Raw genomic sequence first — 13,024 nt, forward strand, 5'->3', positions numbered from 1 at the left:
TTATCATAAAACATTTTATGACATAATACAAAATGTCATAAAACATTTCCTGTGGTCAGCTCCTGATGTTTGACTGTGCTGTATAGTTCAATATGAATGACATGGCCTATTTTCAAGGCAGATACATCTCTGAATATCTCCCTGAATTTTTAAGAACTTTTCCAGTGAAGGCAGTACATTAGAAGCTCTGCCATTGTTGAAGGCATTGAGGAATCTGGTAAGGAAATATCCCTGAAACAATGACCTAGTGGGTCACGTGTTGTCTCGTACTCCATACAAATCAGAAATCCATGTAATTCTAGTAAAAGATCTATTAGCAGAAACATATAGCATTCTTTCCACATGTACCTTTTCTTTTATTCTAGACCTATTATATCATTTTTTATGCACAGTCTGCTGTCTTTTTCAAATATACTCTAGAATTGTCTTTTGATTATGAAGTACTTCCAAAACGATTAAAACAGTGTATTTTAAATTTGAAATATTTTGCAAGTTCCTGTGGAATAAACTTCCATTGCTTCTTCATGAACTACTGATTCCATTGGAAGGAAAATGAAAAGCCTTGTAAATTGATCCACAAGAATTACTAACAAAGTATTTTGCAAGTCTAATCTGACTGTACCTTCTTAAATTAATGACTGCCACACAGCCAACCTTGCAATTTTCAAAATAATCCTGCCTGCTCTCCTTGAAGGGATCTTTATATGCCACAAGTAACCAGATAGGGACTGATTACAACCCAACTGAAAGAATAATCTTATTAGGCAAATGAAAAGGTAATAAGAGCTATTATGACTAAATTAACTTACTGTAAGTCTCAAAGGCAAGAAATAATGCCTGTTTTTCAAAGATGCTCTCAGTGATGTTTTCTGTTGTCATGGAAATTTAAATCTAATAAGCAGAACTCTGCATGTTGGATATAGTATATCTAAAATCTAGTGTACCTAAAACCTTCTAAAATCTGCCAGATGCCTTTTTGAAAATGCTTTTTGAACAGTATCAGTCTAGGGAAACAATTCATGTAAATATATCAGAATATGGTTTCTGTTAATATCTGTATTGAAGTTCTACAAATGGAAACTACCTTTTAAATTTTAGGATCTAAGAGCAAATCCATTCAAAACACTATATTCTGTTTTCCCTTATTTTGTATCTATATTGTTATTCATTTGGATAAAGAATTAATTTAGCATATTTTGTCCAATCATAGTTTAGAATTCAAAATTTGTTTTTGTTTCCAAGCATACATGGACCTCCAGTTTAGAGTTCTGTAACTATTCTTCTATATTTCATCAACTCAGTTAATTCCTGTCTTTAGGTATTTAATCTCTGAAAGTACCTGTAATTATGATTTATCAAGTAAAGCACAAAGCATAATTCAAAACTCATTTAAAGCCGTAGTCCCAATTCTGATTTGTCAATCACAAACCTTGGTTTTCAGGTCAGATATTGTAAGGGTAATGTAGAGAGTAAGGAAGTGACCTTGACAGATCTGCTACCAAAGTGATGAGAAAAACATGGCTTAAGTCCAAAACAAGCAGAAAGTGATTATAAGCACCTCAGCCAGACATCTACCTAATTCACATGGGTATAAGAAGGGGAAAAGGCATAGCACAATCAGACTTGCAAGATTCTTGTCCCAAGTCATCCAGGGCCCAACACATAATAGTGGTCATTCACCTGACTTGGCTTTTCTGTCAGAGCAGTGGCAGAGTGCTCTGAAATTGGGGGACATACAGGTTTCTCCCCTGTCATGGTCAGATCACTGCCTGGTGAGCCTCCAGTTCTCTGGCACCACCCCCCTCCACAGGGAGGCAGGGCCTATTAGGTCGGCCCGCCCCAAGCGACTGATGGACCCAGTTGGGTTTCAGAGGGAGCTTGGGGTTGTTCTGGGAAGTCTGCTGCATGGTCCGACTGAGGCCTTGGTGGCCACATGGAATGAGAGGGCGGCCACGGCCTTGGATCGGATCATGCCTGAGCGGCCTCTCTGTGCCCATGGCTCCCGTGGCTCCCCATGGTTTAGAGGAGCTGAGGAGGCTTAAAAGGGCTAAGAGACGCCTGGAGCGCCCCTGGCAGAAGACAGGGAGTGAAGACGATTGAACACGAGCTAGAGCTGCTATTAGAGCCTACCTCGTGGCAGTAAGGGCGGCAAAATGTGATTATTTCTCCACTCTTATTGTGTCCGCAGATTGCCACCTGGCGGCCCTATTTCAGGTGACCTGGTCCCTCCTTGGAGGGAGTACTACTGAGTTCCACCTACAGGATCACTGTGAGGAATATGCTGCGTATCTAGCAGATAAAGTTGCTCGCATTCGCTCTTGTTTGACTGGCTTTAAGGCAGGGCCAGTGGAGGCTACGGGGGTGAAGTCTGGCATGGTTATCTGGGGGGAGTTTGATCCAGTTGCACCTGAGGAAGTGGGCAGGGCCCTCGCAGCTGCTAGTTTGGCCACCTCTGTATTAGATCCATGCCCCTCCTGGTTGGTCAAGGCTGCCTGTGAGGAGGCACATGATTGGGTCTGGGCAGTAGTTGACAACTCCTTGAGAGAGTGCGTGGTTCCGTCAACTCTTAAGGAGGCGGTGGTGCGCCCCCTCCTCAAGGGGACATCGCTCGACCCAACCAGCCTGGATAGTTTCCATCCAGTCTCCAACCTCCCCTTTTTAGGGAAGATTGTAGAGAGAGTGGTTGCATGGCAGCTGCGGAGGACCCTGGATAAAGCGGATTATCTGGACCCTTTTCAGTCAAGGTTCAGGCCAGGTTATGGGACTGAGGTGGCATTGATCGCATTCTTAGATGACCTCTGGCGGGAGTGGGATGGGGACAGTGCGACCATCCTCGCTCTTCTTGACCTCTCAGCTGCCTGGGATACCATCGATCATGGTATCCTTCTGGACCGGCTTCAGGAGTTGGGGGTGGGCAGCACAGTGTTGTGCTGGTTCTCCTCCTTCCTCCAGGGTAGGTTCCAGTCAGTGTTGATGGTGGGGAGAGGTCCAGCCCACATGCCCTAATTTGTGGGGTGCCTCAGGGCTCGGTTCTCTCCCCTCTCCTATTTAACATCTACGTGAGGCCGTTGGGGGAGGTGATCCAACGGTTTGGGGTGAGATATCATCAATACGCTGATGATAGCTTTATCTCTCTACCCAAGACCCAGGGCTGCAACTAGGGTCTGTGTCACCCGGGGCAAACATGAATTCCACACCCATTTTGGCACCACCCCCCAGCGCTCATTTTGGCACACCCCCAGCGCGGCACCCGGGGCACATGACCCACTTGCCCCCCCCCCCCAGTTGCGGCCCTGCCCAGACCGCCTGAGCGATGCCGTGGATGTCTTGACCCAGTGCCTGGAGCCTGTAAGGGCCTGGATGGGGTGCAATGGGCTTCGACTCAACCCAAGCAAGACTGAGTGGCTTTGGCTTTGTGGGCCTTCTGGTGGTAAGGTTTTTCCATCTTTGGTCCTGGATGGGGTTACACTGCCTCAGATGGACCCAGTGCACAATCTGGGGCACCTCATAGACTCATGGCTCCTGCTGGAAGAGCAGGTGGTAGCCGTGGCTGGGAAAGCCTTTGCACACCTTCAGGTTGTGCGCCATCTGCGTCCAGGCTTTGCTCACAGTCACTCATGCCTTCGTGACCTTCCGTCTGGACTACTGTAATGCGCTCTGCATGGGGCTGCCCTTGAAAAGCATTCGGAAGCTTCAACTGGTGCAGAATGCAGCTGCACGGATAGTCGATGGTGTCAGATACTTGACACATGTAACACCACTGCTACGTGACCTGCATTGGTTGCCGGTGTGCTTCCAGGTGCAATTCAAGGTGTAACTGTTACTGTATACAGGTAGTCCTCATTTAACTATTTCAGTTGGGACCACAACTCCATCAGTAATTGAGAGTCATTAAGTGAAGCAACATGTGACCATGCCCAACTTACAACATCTGTTCCACTGCAGTCATTAAGCGAATCACCTGTGGTCATTAAGCGTGATGTCACATGACCGCAACTTGTGACTTATTCCCAGCTTCCCCATTGACTTTGCTTGTTGAAAGCGGGCTGTGAAGGTTGCAAATGGCAATTGTGACTGTGGAATGCTGCAACCATCATAAATGCACACTGGTTGCCAAGCACCCAAATTGTGATCACTTGACTATGGGGATGCTGCAACCATTATAAGTTCAAGGACCAGTCATAAATCTACTTTTTCAGCACTGTCCTAAGTTTGAACAGTAGCTAAACAGGGCAGTCGTTAAAAAAGGACTACCTGTAATAGCAAAATGGCAAAGCTGATGGTTAGAGAACATTCATTTCATAAATGTGCAATTTATAAATATGTCAGTATTTGCTAGCTTTTTAAATTTACAATGAGAAGTAAACTGCAAAATCTCAATTATATAGTGCTATCCCACAAAAAGTATTCCTGCAACTCAGAGCTGAAATATAGCTATTAAAATACTTGTATACGGATGTGTAACTTTTTGTTGTGTGAGTACATGTATACTTTGGTATGTATGTTGCTTTGATTTGAAGATGGGCAATAAAAAGGGGTTATATTTCTCCCATTGGTATGATTAATACACTCAGATTTGGGGGTGGGGGGTGGACTTCATTCTCCCTTCATGTCTCTTAGAATGGGAAGAAAGAGTGATGAGAGACCTAATGACAGATCACCTGCATCTAATTTAACCTTCCTTTTTCCATTATGTCTTTCTCCGTTCCTTTTAATTTTGAAACTTGTTGATATTTTAGTCCAAATGCTGGCAACTACATTTTATCAATATTTAATTTACAACTAGCAGAACTGCTATTGAAACTGTTATTATTTTCCATACAAATTATTTTCGATTGTAGGTCCACCATGTACTTTAGTTACTGGACATTGCCATAGAACCAAAAAGAGCAGTAAAGAGCTTCTAAACTCTAAGGTGGATGCAAAGTGTGTTTTTTACAAATATGTTTTAGCAGCATTGCTGCCTGGAAGTAGCAGTTATAAGGAAAACTGATTCTCCTGTTGAAAGTCCATGATAGTAATAAAGGTGATCTGCAAATCAGTTTGACAGAACTAATCATCTTGGGTTGCTTGTGCTGAATTCCTCCAGGCTAAACTAAGATAGGCATTCAGCACACAGCTGGACACTTATTATCTTTTTCCCTTAGGTCCCATGATGTCCATCCCCACTAGGCTCCTGCTCCGATGTAACGGCCCAGCATGTGCCATCATGGTGATGACATATATCACCAAGGATCCTGCTGGAGCATGGAGCCAGTCTACAAGGGGTCAGGTAAGTGTCTGTCAAATCTCAGTGCCCAAGCATACAACTTCTTTGTTGTTGTTTTCTTCCTTTCCTCTCTTATTTGGCATTGGAACATGAGGCCTAGAAAACTTAATAATATATTTGAGTGCCTTTGGATTTTTTAGCCTGGATAATGGAGGTATTCAGCACATATGTTTAGAATTGATTAAATTTTGTCAAAATGGCTTGCAGGTCACCTTTAATTTATAGGAATCTATAAAACTTCAATGAATGCTGTGTTTTTTCATGTTATCTATTTTACCTGTTTCTTAAGTATTTTAAGTATCCAGAAGTATGTGAATAATACTGTAGATGATTGAGTGGCTATTGAAATTTTAACTTAGTACCTGGAACATAAAACTTATCCTACTGCTGTTTTGTTTTACCTCTCTGAATAGCCAGTCTATGTGTATGTTATGGGGGGATGTACAGCTGTAAACTAGGATAGAATTTGATGCTAGGAATCTTGTTTCCTTAACTTATACATCCTAAAGCAGAATCATTCTGGGAAAATTCTACAGGTAGTCCTCACATAAGAACCCTAATTGGGACCAGCAACTCTGCCGCTAAGTGAAGTGGTTGATAAGTGGGAAATCACATGACTGTGACTGTGCTTTCTGGCTGGAAAGAGACAAGATTAGTCAGTTTCACACCTTCAGGCTTGTTTGCTTCCTAACCACCCTTTGGAATGCTCAATTGCCTGCTTACTGTCTTGTACAACCAAAAGCAATGCAATCATACTACATCCCAGGGCTGGGAGCCACGGGCATGCTATGCAAACAGCTTACTCTCTTGAAATCCCTTTCTCTCCAATCTCTCTGTGAAGGTGAGGGGGGGGGAGAAAAAAAGCAAGCAATTTCTGTAGGCAAGCTCTCCTTTGCCTGACCCTTTCCTGCTGCTGGCGCAGTTGCATTGCTTTTGCTGTGTAGAATTAAACATAATACAGCCATCTCGCAGGCTTTCCATGGTATCTCCAAGGTTGTTGGAAAAAACAGGTTTTAAGGACTTTCCAGAAGGCCAAAAAGGCACATCTTCTGCGTTCCATCAGATGGAATTCTTTGGCAGATGGGACTGGCAACATACCTGCTGGATCTGATGGGCTGGGTAGATGTAATCAGGAAGAGGCAGTCCCTCAAATAACCTGGTCCCATGCTATGTAGGGCTTTAAAGGTCAAAACCAACACCTTGAATTGTACCCGGAAGCAGACCAGCAGCCAATGCAGCTTGCAGAACAGAGGTATAACATGTGCCATCCCAGGGACACACATAAATGTTCATGCAGTTGCGCTCTGCACCAGCTGAAGCTTCCGGATACTCTTCAAGGGCAGCCCCATGTAGAGTACATTACAGTCATCCACTCTGGAGGTGACCAGGGCATGAGTAACTGTGAGTAGAGCCTCATGGTCCAGGAAAGGTTGAAACTGGCACACAACACAAAGCTGTGCAAGGGCCCTCCAAGCCATGACTGCTCAAGCAGAATGACCCCCAAATTGCACACCGAGACTGTCTGGGGTAGCGCCACCCCATCCACTACAAAAGATGGTAAAGTCCCATGTCCAGCAGGCCCCAAATCCCAGAGTACTCAGTCTTGCCAGGGCTGAAGCCTGTTGTTCCCCATCCAGACCCCCACAGTCTCCAGGCACCAGGACAAGACATCAAAAGTGTTGCTTAGTTTGCTAGGGGTGGGGATGTACAGTATAATTGAGTATCATCAGCATACCACTGTTGCTTCACCCCATGGTTACCTTACCCAGTGTATTTACATGTATTTAACATGTAGGTGTTAAATAGGAGTGGAGAGAGTGTTGAACCCTATGGAACCCTACATAGTAGGGGCCAAAGGTGGGACCCCTCATTACCAATCAACACTGACTGGTACTGGTCCTGTAGAAAGGAAGAGAACCAGTACAATATTGTGCCATGCACTCCCACCCCACGGAACGATCAAGAAGGATACTATGGTTGATGGTACTGAAGGTTGCTGAGAAGTCAAGTAGAGCAAGGACAGATGCACTACCCCTGTCCCGCTCCCACCAGAGATCATCCAAAAGCACAATCAATGCCATTTTCGTCCCATGCACTTGCCTGAACCCTGGCTGGAAGTGGTCCAAATAATCTGCTTCATCCAGGGTTGTAGCTCAGGGTTCAGCTATTGGGTAGTTGGTGCTTTTTGGGTTTGGTTGTTTTCTTGCAGACATTTCATTACTGGGCTAGATAACATCAGTGCTTGAGAGAGTGCTGGCTGTTGGCTGTTATAACTTACCTTGCCAGTCTTGGTTGTGTGTGGTTTCTTCCTTGATGGTTCTATGATTAGGAGCACAACCTCCCTAGCAGCCAACACAGACAAAAAGCACTAAATAAACAGTTAAATGCTCCCATCTTGTGGGACTGAGGAAACAGGCCTTTCTGTCATGGCCCCTACTCTCTGGAACATCATCCCCGGATATATGGATGGCACCCCTTTCTTGGGGTTCCAAAAAGCCCTTAAGACCTGGCTCTGTTCTCAAACCTGACAGAACCATGACTATATCAGTTGGGTGACCAGGGGTTGAAATGTGTAATGAGTATCATCATTAGGGCTTCCTGTAGATATTAAATAGGAGATGTGACCTCCAACAGTTAAGGGGAGAGGGACAATACAGTAGTGTGGTTATATAAAGTCTTGGCATCATCTAGTTGATCTTTGAGGGGGCACAGAACAACTTAAAAAAAAAAATTCTTTCGTTTTTTAGTTTTTTGAAAGTAAAATAATAACTAACTTTGATTGAAAATCAAAGCTTACACATTTTATTCCAAACTGTTCAAGAAAAAAATAGTTTAAAAAAGGCTACATAATGTGAACTAAAAAGAAAGAGAAGGCATTGAGCAACTTCCAGTTCTTGAAGAAAATGAAAGCCTCTGGAACAGAAGAAGACCAGTAGGCATTTGGCAGCAGGTACAAATGGTAACTAGGTTTTTTGAGCAATAATATCGGAATAGAGGCATGAACTGTTATAACTGAACTCAGCCATAGGTAAAATATCAGGCCAACTGTTTTGGGATCGTTAACATGGCAATCAAGGTATTTTTTAAGATAGTATTTGTCTTCTCTGTTTCTTAATCCAGCTGCAGATAGGTACAGAACAGGTAGAGTTTAACATAAATAGTTGAAATAGAATTTTTCAAAAATGCACTGTGAATGGAGTGCCTTTGTCAGAAGTGAGATGATTGGGCAAGCTGTGATTTCAGAAAACTTGTTGAATAAATAGACCAGCTGTCTCAGAAGTGGTGGTGAAGGAATGAAATTAACCATTTTAGAACAAACGTCAGTTACCACTAAAATGTCATCTAGGTTCTGGGATGGGCTACTTTGAATAATTCAAAGGGCAATTATTTGATCCCTCGAGAAAGAATGAATGTATCTGATTACCAATTACCAACAATACATTCCTCCTTTCTTGAGGGAACAAATTCTGGGTTCTCCGCATTTGAAAAAAAAAGGCAGGATAAAATCTAATAATAATTTGAAAAAAAGGGAGAGGAATAAGTCAAGGGGATCTGAAGGAATGTCATCTGTTCCTAATAGATGGCTGTCTAGCTTCAGCTTGAACACATCTAGTGAAGAGCAACCTACCACCTCTGGATAACTGACTCCCCTGTTGAACTATTCCTACAGTGAAGAAGTTTTTTTTCCCGACTTTCAGTCCTATGAATTAAATCTGTGTTCCTCCCTCTGGAATGATATTAAACAGCTCCTGATCTTCTCTCTCCCTGCAGATACGAAGTTTGTAAGCCAACTGAAGATAGTACTGAATGTGTCACTCTCTCAGTTTACTTCAGAGAAAAGAAAGCAAGGCAATCCAGTGCTACTCCAGGGACAGTTCTCTACGGTCAACCATTACTCATAGCTATACCCAAACACAAACTCACAATAGATTACTTGTACAGTGTTATATTGGAGCGAATTGGGTGAGTATAGGTTGCATCTTGGCATATATTCATATGGTCACAACCCTTCATTCAATTATTCTGCATTAGTATCGCATTTGAAGAAATAATGCTGTAGTGGGTTCTCACAAACATGACATACCTTCCTCTGCTAAAAGATGACATGTCCAAATTTTCCTTTTCAAAGGGGGACTTTATGGACCTCAAACTCTAAAACAGCAGCAATCTAGTTGGATCAAAGGTATAGGTTACTGTAGCAGCCAGCCCCTAGGATGTCAGTAGCAGGGCCAGCACTCAGTGGCCATAATTTGTGTATTATCTTTATGCTTCATTCACGTGGTTATTAGTCACAAATATACCTATCCTCCATGAAGCTCTTTCTAGTGTTTTTAAGTAGCAATTGTTCCTACACTGCACGCTGCCCATTTGACAGTTCAAAGAAGTGAAAAAGTTCTTTCTTTTGAAAAAAAAAAAGTTGACATAAATACAAATTATTAGAATATGTGATAAATCAATTTTTTATATTTCTTGGTGCATTTTAGGTACTTTTGGATTAATGTAGCTTCCCAATTTTCAAAACAGTCTGGGATTTAAGAGCACTCTTATTTCAATTTGAATATGAGCTATTATAGAAAGGATAATATATCTCTATTGTTCAACTTTACTTGCTTGCAGTTCTAGTCCTGTCCACAAGATTTCCATCCCTTCTTTAAAGCAGTATTGACCTGTGAATAGATGTAAATGCCAGTGATCAGAATGAGTAATAAGCAATCATTACTATCAGTTTTGGAACTCATTATTTTTGGTTGTTGGTTTGCCTGATTTCCTAATAATGGACCAGCTGTTTTTTTTTTCCAGGCGCTATGTAAAAATTAATTTAAAAAAAGAATATTCTGATGTGTGTCTTGACACTGACACGTGCAATGGCTTCACCAATATATCTGAAGGTAAATTCTCCCAAGATGGTTATTTAGATTAAAATCTAAATATGTGTGTGTGTGTTTTTCTTTTTTGTAAATCACAAAATTAATTCTGGCTGATCTTTAAAATACTTGGAACTACATCAAATTTAGTCCAAGCTTTCTCCAACATAAATAGCTCATCACTGTTATTTTTAATCAGTTGCTTATCAGTTTATAAGAGGATGGTGCAAATCTGAAATGAAGTAGGAAACTCTTTCTAATATATTCTAGGTGATGTTGAAGAAATGGAACATCAGGATAGTGAAGGAAGCAGACAGAAAATATTGGATGCGGGTACCTCTCAGTCTGAAGATTGTATCAGGGATGAGATGGTGGAAGGGAGGCAGCACCACAAAAAGCGACTTTTCAGTTTCAGTTTTGTGAATTCTTACGGGACATCAGAAATAAACTGTCTTACCACAGAAGGGAAGATCCTCAAACTGAGTTGTACGTATCTTCTCTAAATATCACTACAGATGCTATTCGTTACTGGTAAATTTATGAGCTGCTATTCTTTTTTCCTTTTTCCAGCCTATGCAACAGTTGCTATTGACTGGGATTCTGACACCCGGAAGCTGCTTTTTGATGAACATGAAGCACAGGTGATTCATGTTTTTGTCCCCCTTTTAAAGGGTAGTGCTAGTTGGACTCCTTAATTCCTATTATAAAAAGCTAGGCAAGACGATGTTGTTTCTTCAGATATTTTTTTTTAAGACACTGTGTAAGTAAATATTCCCATAAAATATTGCTTTGTAGAATAGACAGGCTTATCGAGAATGGCTTCATTAATCTGACAACAGTATTTTACTGAGTATTCTCAGTAAACATTTTGGTGGTAGGGTCCATTTTTTTCAAACTATGTATTTTGCCATTTTGAGATTGTTATTTTTAAAGCAGGCATTAGGAGCCTCTGGCTTACAAGCCTGACCCCAGTCAGTATGATAATTTTCTTGCAATCTTAAATTCTCATATGTGTATTATTAGTGTTTTTGTTTCTCCTTCTCTGTCCAGATAATATTTTATATGCCTTTTTTATTCCTATAAACATCGTTGCGTTGATTGAACATTTGAATCTTATAATGCAAATGCTTTATGATTTTTCATGATTACTGATCAAAATGATTTTTAAGTGAGAAATGAAGAGATTTAAATGCAGGTGGTCCTTGTTTAGCAACAGCAGTTGGTTCCAGTGAAATGGTCACTAAGCAAGCCATGTGACAGAGAGAAAGAAACATTGCAAAGATCACTGGTTGCTGCCGTCTCTTTTAGATAAAGTTCTCCAGTGTAGCAACGCCAGTATTACTCTCTCTCTGGCGTGTGTTGTTGTCAGGTGCAGAAATTTGGGCATAAGTGCATGCATTGGTCAGAAAAGAATTTTTTTACTACCGATTATTACAGTCATTTGTGGATGGTCACTATCTGAGGCAGTTGCTAAAGAAGGATTGCCTATATGCATTTACATTTGTTACAGTTTGTCATTACAACATATTACGGTGCAGTAGCTTTGTACTGTATGTGTAAAGTGGAGGAAAACCAGCACAAACTACAGGGAGAAGGGCAGAAAACAAGTTTGTGACTGTAATGAATGTGCATCGCTGACTGTTTTTTAGAAATGTCTGTTTTTCTCCAGTTTAATATACATTTGTGTTTTTAGGCATTTGAAAAACACAACAGTATGTTTCAGACACAGAAAAAGAAAACCGCTATAGCTCTTAGAGACTGCATAGAACTCTTTACAACTATGGAGACGCTTGGGGAGCATGATCCATGGTACGTTTTTGCTACTGACCGCTTTCTGGACTGGATATAATAGTTTGTGCTTAAATATTATCTTTGCATTTTGCTGTTGCTGTTATTATTTATATACCATTCTTCCTTACAAAGGGAGCTTCCTAGTTCAGAAAGCTGACAACTGCGATCACTTGTGACCACCCCAATTTTTTTTATAGATACTTGAAAGTAGCCATATCTATATGCATGTGAGAATTACAGTGTGGTGTCACTGCAAAAATAATACAGTTGCTCATCTACTGTATATATTACGATTATCTTTCAGTAGTGTCACATATTGAGGATATTCCATGATCCCTATTCCCCTTCTAATTCTGTTCGATCTAGCACACATACTTTCTTAGATAAATCTCTGCTGCTGTTATATAGTTACTTTGTAGATCAAGGATCCCCAATATTTTTAGAATACGTTTGGAATCTCAAGAGCATATTACAGGCACTCTCAAGTGGCTGGGAAAACACGGATTTACCAGGAGGTGGACTGATGGTGCTGTCCCCTCTTCACCTTCTCAAAATGCTCTCTATTAACTACCTTTTTTTTTCTGGGCAGGGTAGCATATCTTCAAACAATGAAGATGCTGTTCACACCTTAGATGTGATTACTTTGGGGTTTGGTTGTTTTGTTTTTAATGTGGGCCAAGTTACTTGTTTTGACATGATCAGAATTCCACACAGACCTGCTGCCCAGAGAATCCTGGTGTTTCCTTCATAGGGAGCCCAAAATCACTCCCCTTGTCATCTCTGTGGAGCTAGGGAACACAAAATTAATACTGAAATCCTCTATTGCAGCACGTCTCAACCTCAGCAACTTTAAGATGTATGGATGCCAACTCCCAGAATTCCCCAGCCAGCATTGGAGTCCACATACCTTAAAGTTGCTGAGGTTGAGAAGCACTGCTCCATTGAATTCCAAGGATGACAACAGTTGCTGTCTGGCAAAAAGCCAGGGAAGGAGACTAGTTTCCTGTAGTCTTTCATCCAGCTCCTCCTCCTGGGATAGGAACAGATTTGAGGTTAAGCTTAATGGCATTTTGGATGCTACCATTTAATCACCCTACAA

At 41.6% G+C, this 13,024-nt stretch overlaps 1 protein-coding gene across 2 annotated transcripts in view; it reads left to right on the forward strand.

Moving 5' to 3' along the window:
- USP4 (ubiquitin specific peptidase 4) overlaps nt 1-13,024 on the forward strand; it is a 51,671-nt gene that overhangs the window by 28,135 nt on the left and 10,512 nt on the right. Inside the window, exons 14-18 of one of the 2 annotated variants that reach the window (XM_063291995.1) lie at nt 9,041-9,232; nt 10,070-10,158; nt 10,405-10,620; nt 10,705-10,775; nt 11,828-11,943. In XM_063291995.1, the coding sequence (XP_063148065.1) occupies nt 9,041-9,232; nt 10,070-10,158; nt 10,405-10,620; nt 10,705-10,775; nt 11,828-11,943 (684 nt within the window). Of the gene's footprint in view, nt 1-5,147; nt 5,273-9,040; nt 9,233-10,069; nt 10,159-10,404; nt 10,621-10,704; nt 10,776-11,827; nt 11,944-13,024 lie in introns of those variants that run through there. The other variant, XR_010067114.1, reaches the window with a different exon arrangement.

This window comes from Candoia aspera, chromosome 2 (assembly GCF_035149785.1).
Source record: "Candoia aspera isolate rCanAsp1 chromosome 2, rCanAsp1.hap2, whole genome shotgun sequence".
In the NCBI taxonomy this organism is placed as follows: Eukaryota; Metazoa; Chordata; class Lepidosauria; order Squamata; family Boidae; genus Candoia; species Candoia aspera.